Source organism: Zonotrichia albicollis, chromosome 4 (assembly GCF_047830755.1).
Source record: "Zonotrichia albicollis isolate bZonAlb1 chromosome 4, bZonAlb1.hap1, whole genome shotgun sequence".
Taxonomy (NCBI): Eukaryota; Metazoa; Chordata; class Aves; order Passeriformes; family Passerellidae; genus Zonotrichia; species Zonotrichia albicollis.
In genome coordinates, this window is record NC_133822.1 from 33,825,005 (window position 1) to 33,837,650 (window position 12,646).

Below are 12,646 nucleotides of genomic sequence, written 5' to 3' on the forward strand. Positions count from 1 at the left end.
GAAGGAGGTCACGGCCGGCCCGTGGCGGCTGAGCAGGCTGAAGACAGGCAGTTGCTTTAGCCAATAGAAAGACTCATCCGCTTCCCCGCCCGCCCCGCCCTTGTGCCCGCGCCGCGCCAGTCCCACGTTTCCGGCCGGAGCCCTTTCCGTGCCGCGCCGCCGCCATGGCCTACCCGGGGGAGGACTACGACAACGAGGTGCGGCCGGGTCGCCGGGGGCGCGGGGGTCGGGTCTGGGTCTGGGTCTGGATCTGGATCTGGATCTGGGTCTGGGTCTGGGTCCGGGTCCGGCTGTTCGTGGGGACTCACTGCCGCCCTCTCCCCATAGGCTGCCTACGACCCCTACGCGTACTCTAACGACTATGACATGCACACGGGTGAGTGTGAGGGCCCCACGCGCGCCACGGGCCGCCGGCGCCCCGCCAGGTCTGTGGGGCCGGGTCGGGCCGGGCCGTGCGGCCGCTGCCTCACTGCTCCTCCTTCCCCGCAGGGGACCCCAAGCAGGACCTGGCCTACGAGCGCCAGTACGAACAGCAGACCTACCAGGTGATCCCCGAAGTGATCAAAAACTTCATCCAGTATTTTCACAAGACGGTGTCAGATCTCATTGACCAGAAGGTGTACGAGCTGCAGGCCAGCCGTGTTTCCAGTGATGTTATTGACCAGAAGGTGTACGAGATCCAGGACATTTATGAGAACAGGTACAATACTATTCTTCAGCAGATGGAGATCACTATTTTAACTGTAATGCTGTTAAAAGGAAGGGCTCCCTACCTCTGCTGTTCCAAACTTGGGCTTTCTCTGAAACAGGTTTGGTTTGGTTACTGTGGGAAAAAAACTCCTAGGTATTTCCAGACCATGAGGCTAATGTGAGTATACAGGAGTTGTGGTCTGTCTGAAGGGAGATGTCAGCCCTGGCCTAATAGGAAGGGAGGCTGCAGAGAGGGCTCTCAGTGGTGCTAGTCAGGCAGTTTGCAGAAAGCTGTCAGGTGTAGCTTTTGTGTCCCTTCCCAACAGCTACTTCCATTCCTACTTGTAGCTGTGTCAGCTTGACGTAAAGGGAATGTGGAAGTAACATACATGTCTGTTTTGTGCTTGGGAGATAAATTGAAGTCTCGCTGCTTAGTTTGTGATTCTCATCATTTGCTTCAACACTGGGCTTACTAACAGGGGTATGTCGTGCCCTCAGCTTTCACCAAGTCCAAGGCCTCTCTCTGTTGTCATCTCTGACTCCAGCACTGTCATACTGAGTGGGACGTGGCTTTTCATACCACATGTGTGTCTGTTTTTCAGCTGGACAAAACTTACAGAAAGGTTTTTTAAGAACACTCCATGGCCAGAGGCTGAGGCCATTGCTCCTCAGGTTGGAAATGGTGAGTCTTCCACTTTCCCTTGGGTTCTCAGAGAGAGAAGGAACTGAATCCCTCCTGATCCTGAGTTAGCAGGTGCACAGAGTTGTTGCTGCCTGAGTCAGTCACCTTTGTTCACTCTGGCAGCTCCTTCAGCAAATGCCTGGCAAGAAGTCAGACTTGAGCAAAGTGTCTTTTTGTGCCTCCTTTCATTGTTGTGGCAGGAGGCTCTCAGGCCTTGTGGCTTGCTAATGTCCTCCCCTGTGGTCTTTTCCAGATGCAGTTTTCCTGATCCTATACAAGGAGCTGTACTACAGGCACATCTACGCCAAAGTCAGCGTGAGTGTTGGCCCTGTGTCTTCTTGTGGGTTTTGTGCTGCCTTCTCTGTGCCAGCAAACTTGACAAGTCTTGCTGCCACTACAATATCAGTGGTCCCCTAATCTTTGCAAGGCAAAATTGGGTGGGTTCATGAGCTTTAAGTCACATTGATTTTAGGGAAGCTTAAATTTTTTGCTTTTGTTTAGTAAGGATTCACTGATTGCTGAAAAGCAAGAAAGACTTGACTGTCTATTTGAGGCTCATTAGCTGTCCAAGCTTGATGGTGATGAGTGTACAGGTTTCTCTGGTAGCTCAGATGAATCAGGAGACTGGATCTGAGTGTTCAGGAGGCTCTTGGTTGCTAACAGCAAATGTGATGGTTAGTGAGTAAGGGAAGAAGGAGGTGTTAGAAGGTAACTGAATTTTCCTTTTTAATCCTTATGTGTGGTTCTTTGTGGCTCCTCTTCAAATGAGCAGGCAGTGAGAAGGGGTGTCACAAGAGGAAGGTGCATTATTTGTCATGAGAAACCTCACATGGAATCAGAGTGCCTTGTGAAAAGGGAAATGTGGGTGGCATAAAGGATGGAGAAGAAGGAAATGAAAGGAATAATGCTCTGTGAAGCAAAACAAACTGCCTTTTTTTAAGCCTCTTTAATCAGTGAGAAAGTCATAGTATTTGGTTCTTAAAAAAAAAATCTCAACAGATGCATGACTTAATGGGAGAATAAGTAATACCTGCAGTTTTACTGTGGACCAGAGGGTGGAGAAATGGGCACTGTTAAAAGGCTGCTGTGTTAGCCCAAGCCAGGCTTCAGCAGGAGAAACTGGTTTGTCAGGCTGTGCTGTTGGTGGTTCTCAGACTCAGTGTCTCCAGCTGAAACAAGAGCCAGTAGGTCAAGTGTTTAGAAATGATGTCCAGAAACAAAATTGTTGATCTATTAGGAATTCTCATGAGCACAGAAGGAAGGAAAGCTGGTGAAGGTAATGGGAAGTTCTTGAATCTGAACAGCAGAGGGGAACAGGGAAGGTTAAATGCAGAATATTCACAGGACGATTGACATCCTGGGAGAAGCTGTCAGCATAGGAAAAGTCATCCCTGTTTTGTGGGACAACAGTGCTACAATTTCTGGTTTTCTGGGTGATGTTGGTGGGTGTGCTGGTTGAATACTGCCTCTAGCACTCCTGAACTAGATCCTCTACTAGTGTGACTGTCCTTCTTATGCTGTTGCCCATGAACTCCCTCCTGCCCTGCTTGATTTGAGGCAGACTCTGCTGACTTCTCTTTGCAGGGGGGGCCCACACTGGAGCAGAGATTTGAGTCCTATTACAATTACTGCAATCTCTTCAACTACATCCTCAGTGAGTTGCTGCAATTAATTTCTGGTTTGTGACTTTTGGAGAGAATGATCAGCTGGAGAGGGAAGAGCTGAAGAAAGGGTCAGAAGAACTGCAACGTATTTGTTTATAAATAATAGAGGGAAAGGTAGTCTGTAAGCTCTCTGCACGTTTGTTGAATGAAGAGCAATTTACATCCATGGATTTAAAATCACAAAAAGCAGAAATAGTTTACAGTGCTTTCTGAAATACTGTAAAGAATAAAACTTACTTAGCTTTCTGTCTTGCTGAGAACTGCTTCACCTATCTTTATTAAAAAGTAAAATGAAACAGTAAGCTAAAGAAAACCTGCAGTGTTTCATGACTTTTAAGTGTTGTTCACTCCCCTTGGAGCAAATGTTAATGTTTGTGACTCCCTGCCAAGCCTCATGTGGAGAATGGATCAGTTAGGACAAACCCCTGCAGTCTCTGTGCAGCTTCTGAGAGCTGATGCTGCTGAGCAGTCACACTCCAGAGATTAACCCTGTGCATGTTCATAGTTTTTGAAAGTGAAGGCAGTTGAGGTAGTCAAAGCTGCATCTCAGCCCTACTGAAAGCTTCATTCATCTGCTGCTCCATCTCCCATTTCAGGGAAATTCTGTGTTCTTTAATTTAAAGGGTATTAACCGTCTGATCTGTTCTCCTGCAGATGCTGATGGCCCCGCTCCTCTGGAACTGCCCAACCAGTGGCTCTGGGATATCATTGATGAGTTCATATACCAGGTATGTGATTATAACACTGGGCTATTTTGAGGTGGCCTTGCCTTTATTAGTTGTAGAAGTTTTCCTTCCCTTCCTTTGCTGTGATTTCCATAGCAAAGGTACCATTGCAGGTTGAAAATCTTTGGTAATCACTGTTACTCTTTTGTTACCAGGTGGATGAAGTAGTTGTAAATGTACAGATTTTTAAGTTACAGGGTGCTCTTTGGGGAGTCCTGAACTTTTGGGCCTATTTCTCTTTCAGAACAAAATTTCTGTCTTTCTTGGTCAGTAGGGCCTTTATGTGTGCGCTGTGAGATTGATGACCTGATTTGGAGTAATTGTCTGAGATCTTGACATTAAGAAATATTTTTCCACTTACTGTTCTGAGTGCAGCAGTACAGATCTCAAATGCTATTGGTTTTTCTCTTTAGAGAATATATTCCCTTCTCTGTAACTTTTTATTGTAGAGCTGCCTGGAATTCCTCAAGTGTTGTCTGGTCAATCTTGAGAACAGAAAGGATGTGTGCATATAAGGGGAAAAGATGCGTGTATGCAAACGCGTTTATAACTTGGTCATTCTTCTTTCTACCAGACAGAAAATTTGTGTTTAGTTGCCTTTCCTAATTGTTTAGGAGATCCTTTTCTGCTTCAGTCTGTCTCTGGCCTTTACCCTCTGTACTGTATAATTCTTTTAGGTGCTTTAAAGGTGGTATAATGTGCCATTTTGATTTCCATGTGATCTCATGTGAAACTTTTTTTTTTCCATGCAACTTGTAGTTTCTTGTAGTGCATTTGTGTGAGCAAATTGTAAGCTTAGTGCACTTACCTGAGCATCTCTAGACAAGCTGCTCATCACTGAATCTCTGCTTTTTCCTGTAGTTCCAGTCTTTCAGCCAGTACCGCTGTAAAACAGCCAAGAAGTCTGAAGAGGAAATTGATTTCCTTCGTTCCAACCCCAAGATCTGGAATGTCCACAGTGTCCTTAATGTGCTGCACTCTCTGGTTGACAAATCCAACATCAACCGACAGCTGGAGGTCTATACAAGTGGAGGTGAGCTTTGGGAGGTGCCAAGCAGCGCTGGTGTCTGTGCTGCCTTGCTTTGATTTGACCCAAGCTGCTTTACTTTGTTTGGGAGCTGGATCAAACCCATAATCAGTGGATGGATTGGCTGGGAACTGATTCTCTTGGCCTTAGGTGTGAAGTACCAGTGATTACATTTCAGGCCTTGCTCCCTTTATTTTAAACAGAAAATACTGAAAGGGAAGTTTGCTTCCTTGGAGGATGGCATTGTGGTTCCTTTTTTCCCTAGGTGACCCTGAAAGTGTGGCTGGTGAATATGGGCGCCACTCCCTGTACAAGATGCTGGGCTACTTCAGCCTGGTTGGGCTGCTGCGTCTGCACTCTCTGCTGGGAGATTACTACCAAGCCATCAAGGTGCTGGAGAACATTGAGCTCAACAAGAAGGTAATACTACATGTTTTAGCTCTTCTTTTACAGTCTTCCAAATGCCTCTGTTGAAGCATGCTGGTGAAAAATTGCTGTACTGAATCTTCCAGCCGAGGAACTGTTCGTATCTGCTGTAGTTGTCAGGAGTTTGTGGCTGGGCAGAGCTAGAGCTTTGGCATTAAATCAAGCCATATGATAATGCCTGATGCTCTTGCAGCACAGTTGCCCAGTTTTTTGGGAGGTTTGCTGTGTTGTGCAATGCAGTGTTGCTACAGAGAATACTGCTGGAACTACAAGTGGTAGTGTAGTGGTAACTACCTGAACACACCATTCTTACTTTTGCCAGTGACTCTTTCTTGTATTTTTGACTTCTGTTCTCACTGTGCCTGCTCCCACCTGGGCTGTTTTTGCCTTAGAATTGAATGCTGCTTGTGGCTAAGAAAAGTTCAGCTGCAATGGGTTTGGGCCAAGGCTTGGCAGAGATCTATATATGTGCTGTCTGGCACAGGATGTGGAGTGAAACAGGGGGAAAGGGAACTGAGCAGAGCAATGTTAGGCACAAAGCAAGAGTCCTCTCCTTGCAGGAAGCTGAAACTGGAAAACATAGGAAATTGGATGATCTAATAAAACAGTGAGGAAGCTGCTGCAGGGATGGGTGGGAGGTGAAGTATACTGAATTAACCCTTTCTTTTCTGTATTTGGGATGGGATTGAAAGCAGAGGTGGCTGAATTGTGGCTAACAAGCAGTGTGGATTGCTTCCCCTAACATAGCATGTTAATTCTTCCTTCTCAGAGCATGTACTCCCGGGTGCCTGAGTGCCAGGTGACCACCTATTACTATGTGGGCTTCGCTTACCTCATGATGCGGCGTTACCAGGATGCCATCCGTGTCTTTGCCAACATCCTCCTCTACATCCAGAGAACAAAGAGCATGTTTCAGAGGACAACCTACAAGTATGAGATGGTAAGAGATAAAATAGACTACACTTCCCCAAAGAAAAAACCACTGTCTTCTTTCCCATCCCTCCTCTATCACCTGGTAGCTTGTGTCTAACAGTTCAGCTTTATTATCCTGGACTTTGCTGGTGATGATGACTGGGGATCCTCTGAACTCCTTTGCCATGGGTGACAATATTTTCTCTTAGCTGTGTTACTTACTTTGGGTGTTTCCTATACTGTTGTCCCAGGTCCATCTGCACTCTAGCTCTTGGCAGGGTTGTTAATGAGTATGAGCTGCTGATGATACTCTTGTCGATGCTTCCTTCTTCAGACTTAGTTGTGTTTCTAGTCCAGTGCTGCACTTCAGGTTGCTGCCATTGTCAGATGAATTTCCATTATCTGATAGTCATAAAGATTTGGTTGTAGCAAAGCTCCTTTCTCTTTTTACCTAAGCCATCTTACCTCCTGATTTTGGTGCCTGTTTTACCTGCTGTCTCCTTTTTATCCTTATGATTAATTCCTCACTCTTTATTTAGCCAAATCCTGACAGTCTTAATTCCACGACACTTCAAAAAGTTGATTATGTCTGTTTCAGCCACACAGCTGTCAATTTCATCCCACACTCATATAAATCTTCTTTCTCAGTCTTTTCTTCACTGACCTCCCTGACAACTGTCCCTTGCCAAAAGATGGTTGTTAAACTATCTGCCTTCCCTTCTCTGCATGTTCTTGAACCAAAACAGTCAAATGTGTTTCTGGCCCTCTGGGTTCTGCGTGGCTCTGGATGCATTTACTCTGCACCTTCCTCTTGCCCTCCCTCTCTTTTATTTCTGAGAGCCTTGGTGTGTGATTCATCCATTTGCTTTGCCCAGAGGCACCGCTTCTTTGTGCTGTCCCCCTTGAGCATTAGGACCATCAGTGCTTTGTGTAAAGGATCTTCCTCTGCAAAGTGCAGCTGCCAGCTCCCTTGGGCACCCTAAAACCTGAGGTGGTGCTGACGGGGTGTCTCTCCTGTGTGTGTCAGATCAACAAGCAGAACGAGCAGATGCACGCACTGCTGGCCATCGCGCTCACCATGTACCCCATGCGCATCGACGAGAGCATCCACCTGCAGCTGCGCGAGAAGTACGGGGACAAGATGCTGCGCATGCAGAAGGGCGATGCCCAGGTCTACGAGGAGCTCTTCAGTTACGCTTGCCCCAAGTTCCTCTCCCCTGTGGTGCCCAATTATGACAATGTGCACCCCAACTACCACAAGGAGCCCTTCCTGCAGCAGCTCAAGGTCTTCGCTGATGAGGTTCAGCAGCAGGCCCAGCTCTCAACCATCCGTAGCTTCCTCAAGCTCTACACCACCATGCCTGTGGCGAAGCTGGCCGGCTTCTTAGACCTCACAGAGCAGGAGTTCCGTATCCAGCTGCTCGTCTTCAAGCACAAGATGAAGAACCTGGTATGGACCAGTGGCATATCTGCCCTGGATGGAGAGTTCCAGTCTGCCTCTGAGGTTGACTTCTATATTGACAAGGTTGGTATCTGCCACTTACTGCCTGCGAAATTCTTTCACCCAGGAAATTTTGGAATTGGCAGCACCTGGTTTTGTTCCATTCTGTGGGAGACATTTCTTCTTCCTTTGCCATTTATAGAGCTTGTCTGCCCATGATGAAGTTCTAGCCCCGCATGAAAAGAGTGTCAGTGGAAGAAGGGTGATGGAATATCACAGGCAGCTTTGTCAGTCAACATACCTAGAAAACAAACACTTCCCCAGGACACAGGGAGCTGCTTGTCAGTGTTCTGGGAGGTGATAATTGAGTGACAGATAGTGCTGCTATTTGTGTGTCCGGTGGGATTATCCTTCTGGTGTCCCCCCCCCATCTCTCCTTTGTTTGACAAAGCAGAGATGTTGCTTGGTCATGTTCAGGTCTGCTTTGCACTGGAACAGCATTTAGTTGTGGCTGCTCTAGGAGGAATCTAAACACTAGGTGTGGAGCTGTCACCATCTGCCCTGGAGCTCCAGCAGCCGGAAGCATAGCAAGGAGTCTTGTAGAACTGTAGTCAAAGAAGACAGCAGTAACCATTATGTTCTTGCTAGGCAGGAGATCAGATTACTCTGTGTTCTTGGTCCTTGTAGCAGACCTCTTCTTGCAAGGTCTCATGCCATGTCTCGGCCCAGCTGTCATGGCATTTAGCATGACTGAAAAGAGGGAAGCATGAACTGGGGTTGGAACTGTCAAACTGCTGCAAGGAAGACAAAACCAGTGTGTAAGAGTGTGGGAAGCAAGTACAATGTGAATGGGGGACCCATCCCAGACAAAGGTATGAGGGAAGGCAGCCCAAGGAGAGCTGGATGGTGCTGTGGGACTAGCACAGGTCAAGTATGTGTGGTGCTGAACCATGGCTGGGATGAAGCCCCTTAGGTTGATCTTTAAGTTTGGCAGTTCTTGCTGTCTCCCTGCTGGTAGCATGGTCCTTTTCCTAATCTCATCCTGTTCTCTTCCCAGGACATGATCCATATTGCAGACACAAAGGTCGCCCGACGCTACGGGGACTTCTTCATCCGCCAGATCCACAAGTTTGAGGAGGTGAGGCCTGGGCAGGAGAGCTGTGTGGCTCTGTAGGAAACATGGGGCAGTCACTGGGCTGTGCAGGCCCTCGAGGGTGCACACTTGTGTGAGACAGCTGTGTAATTCCATGCTGGACTTAGTCCTGGCTCTGCAAGGCACTAGGCAAAGGCAGGTGTTCCAAGCAGCAGCTGCTGGCCTTTGAGGAATGGTATGTTTTTGTGAGAAGTACTCAGTTGAGCCACAGAGGAAAAGGAGGAGAGTTTTACTATTCAGGAATGCTGATTCCATTGTCTCTAGATAAATGTGTCCCTGTCAGTAACACAACCAAAATCATATCTCTAACTTCATAACTATAGCTCTAGAAAATGGCCTCAGAGATTTCTGGAGCATAGATGCCTTCAGCATTGGGCTTGGCCAAGAGGTGACATTCTGTCTCCACTCTCTCCCAGGGGAGGTTGTTCTGCACTGAAAACTTAGAGGGCAAAATTCTGAGATTTGGGGGCTTAATAGAGGGTTGTGATGCTGCTGCTACAAGTTTGCATCCTCTCTTCTCCCCACATCTTCCTCTGCTAGCTTGGAAAGGAGAGAGTTCTACTCATTCCCCTTTTGCTTGACACACTGTGAGAGCTCGAGAGCTCTCTTGTCAGAGAGTTGGAGATGAAGGAGTTAAGAGGCCTTGGATAAGGTCTGCTGAGGGGAGCAGCAGTGTGTATCAATCACTGTGTATTTTTCTGACCTTTGCTTTCTCTAATTCCAGCTGAACCGAACATTGAAGAAGATGGGCCAGAGACCCTAATGTGGATGCACTGCAGGCCTGGGCAGAGAAGTGGGTGGGAGAGATTATTCTCTGTGTTGAGGGAGGGGAGCTCAGAGTTCTGGCATTTCTGGAATCTCCTGTGGCTCAGAAGGTATTTTGTATTTAAATATGCAGACTTGTTTGGCTGAAACTATCCTACAAAGGACAAGGCATCTAATAAATTAGTGGAATTTTCCTGATGAGCATTTGTACTCATTTATTTTTCCTCTGTATAAGAATATAACTGCATCTAGAGACATGGGCAGCTGCTCTTGGCTTGGTGCTCTTGTTGGTCCATGTTGCAGGTAACAACAGGGAGCAGATCTGTTTAGGTGCTCTGTACATTCACCCTGCCCAGCAAATGGGAAAGGCTGCAGAACTGATTGACAGGAAAAAATGAGCTGTTCTCCAGTGTCTTCACAGGATTTTGGAAAGAGATGTAAGCTAATGCTGTTCCTTTAGCTTTCACCCCATACAGTGAATAGACCTGAGTTGTAGTTACATTCTTAGAAGGTTACTTTTTGCCCTTTCCTCCCCTCTATTTTATTTTAGTTGCTATGGAGTAGAAATGCTCCAAAGTGAATTGTCATGTTTTTAAAGGAGAGGGGAGAATTTGTGTAAACATTAAACCCATATTAACTAGCCATCTGATGAAATGTCCTTGCTGGAGGATGTGTTTTATTTCAGCAGAAGTGATGCCTGAGACCTGGCCCTTAATTTAATTGAGTTCAGTTTCTCTGGAAAACTCCCTAAGGGCCTTTAATTTATTAAAACCCTTTAAATGCAATTTTTCCCTGCTCTCCAGCTGCAGATTTGTAGTGCCTTGAAAAATGGGGAAAAAAGTTGAAAACAAGTCACGTAAAAGGGAATCAAGGACCTGCAAGTATTGGGGAAGAGAATGCAAAGAATGAATCACATGCCTCCCCAGCCTCTCTCCTTTTGCCATCTTTAAATAGTTTGGTGTTTGAGTGGTAGAAACAGGTGCAAGAGGAAATCCTGCATGTGTAATAGAAAGCTACACAAAGTGTGTTTCAGATACACCATCTGCCTCTTTGTACCTCTCTCTCTCTCATTCCTTTCCAGAGAGGTGTCCTAGCTGTCCAGTTTGGCTCTGTGTGTGATTCTGTTTAAACAAAGGGAATAATTAGCCTTTGTTGGATTTTATTCTGTGTTTGAATGAGGGTCAGGTTTCCAGTGTCCTAGATACTGCTCAAAAGTAAACTCTGTTTCCCATCACAAAGTAACTCAGGCAGTACAGGCAGCACAGTGAGATTAAAAGAGCAATTCCTGTTGGCTGCCTAGCTGCTGGCATTGGTGTTATGGATGCTAAGAGCTCACTGTCTCCAGTTCTGGAGGGTTTGAGGCAGCCATATCATTAAGAAATTAAAGGATTGAGATGCCACTGCATTGCAGCAGCCCATGGGGAGCTGTGTTCATATAAAGCAGAATCTGCTCCTTTTTGATTTTAGGGCTGGCACTTTTCCTTCTGCGTATTTGCTAACAGCGGTACACTAAGCATATCTGTCAACAGCAACTGCTCTACTTTCTTTCTGTCCAAAGCCCAAATCTTTCCCAGGAAGTGCTCAGGTGGATGTGATACACAACATGAGAACCCTGGCAGGTATCTCCATGATCAGTTCTAGTTCATAGCATAGCAAAAAAATCCAGCGTGTTGCTGGTATTTTAATATCTGCTTGGCATGTCAGAATTACAGATTTTTTAACGCATATCTGTATCATCTGAAACACTCCAGTGGTTACAGGCTGTTCTCAGGTCTGTGAATATGCTGCTGCTTTGTTTCCATGTGCCAGAGCAGTTTCCAGAGGGTGCACAGAGCCCATGCACTGATGTCCCTGGCTCGCCTCCCCTGCGGGACTGCCGAAGGTTAACTGAGCAGGACTGGCACTTGGTGGAACGAAGCCAGGAGGAGCTTGCAGCTCTCGCTGGGTGCAAAGATGGGCTCAGTGAGCTGCGGTGCCTGGCACTGCTGGAGGCTGGAGGAATGCAGGGTGTTCAGCAGCATCAACACAGCTCCACTGGTGCTGGGAAGGCATTCCAGAGGGAGGTGGGGGTGGCTAGAGCTCCAGCCTCGCCTGCTGCAGCAGTGTTTGGTGAGTGGAAGTGGTTCTGGACAAAATGGTTTTGTCAGAGGGAACCACAGTACAGGGGCATGTGCTCTGTGTCTCTGTCTCTGACCTACAGTCGTGAAGGGGTGAGCGTAATTATGGAACCTGGAAAATTCAAGAAAATCTACCTCATCCTGCTGTCCCTTAGGATACATCAGGAAGACGCTGTCAGGCGGCTTGGGGGATGCTGAATAGCCAGCCCAGTAATTACAAGACTGACACAATGTTTCATTTCCTTTTTTGCTTACAGAGTAGTTTTTCTTGTGATTTATGCCACAGTTTATCTTGGGCTGTGGGGAGATTGTACAAACCAGTCAGAGAATTTATTTTGCACTTGTTACAGTTCTGGGACCATAGAATGATAGAATGAACGACAGAGTAGAAGAAAGAGGGTACTACTGATGAAATCTGAGTGAAGGAAGGAGTGTAGAGCCCATACAAAATAATTGCAGAGACTGGACTCTTAAAGATTTGGAACTGGCAGGAATAAGCTCAACATCAGTGTGATGGTTTGGTCTTCCACAGAGGTAGCTGTTGGAGGTGAAAAGAAGGCTAAGCCCAATAAAGTAGCCTTTAATAGTGTGCTTCCCCCCCTTGTCAAGCCATCGCCCCGAGCGTGCACACCAGCTCTCGTGACAATCCATCGCCTCGATGTTGTTCCTGAGATTGTATCGCACTCTTCCTCCACGTCTTCCTGGGCTTCCTGTGAAGCGCTGCCTGTGACTCCAAGTGTCTTGATCTTCAAGGCTCTCCTTGGCCCTGAGCCTACCCAGGGAGCCACCTACGTCCCAGATGTACTCCACTGCTTGTGCCCCTAGGACTGCTGAGAGCTGCTTCTGCCTGGAGCAGCCTCTGTCTAAGCCTGAGAGGGTTTCAGAAATCAGGCTGCCGAGTGGCTTTTAATCTAGCTGAATTTAAGTTGTGTTCAGGCCCAGCTCTTTCCCCGAGGTGGCAGAGGGAGCTCTCCCCCGCAGGCCGCCCAGCTCCCCGGGAAGCGCCGGGCCCGGGGCCGCGGGAGCTTCCGCGGCGTGCCCGGG

General features: G+C 47.2%; 1 protein-coding gene across 1 annotated transcript; it reads left to right on the forward strand.

Moving 5' to 3' along the window:
* The first annotated feature begins 59 nt into the window (after positions 1-59).
* EIF3L (eukaryotic translation initiation factor 3 subunit L) lies at positions 60-9,683 on the forward strand. The gene is made up of 13 exons (XM_005488600.4): positions 60-197; positions 328-376; positions 490-700; positions 1,293-1,372; positions 1,626-1,687; positions 2,957-3,026; positions 3,691-3,764; positions 4,623-4,794; positions 5,054-5,208; positions 5,984-6,154; positions 7,154-7,651; positions 8,625-8,705; positions 9,445-9,683. The coding sequence occupies exons 1-13, from the start codon at positions 165-167 to the stop codon at positions 9,481-9,483; spliced, it is 1,695 nt and encodes a 564-aa protein (XP_005488657.1). The 5' UTR covers positions 60-164; the 3' UTR covers positions 9,484-9,683.
* Positions 9,684-12,646: the final 2,963 nt, after the last annotated feature.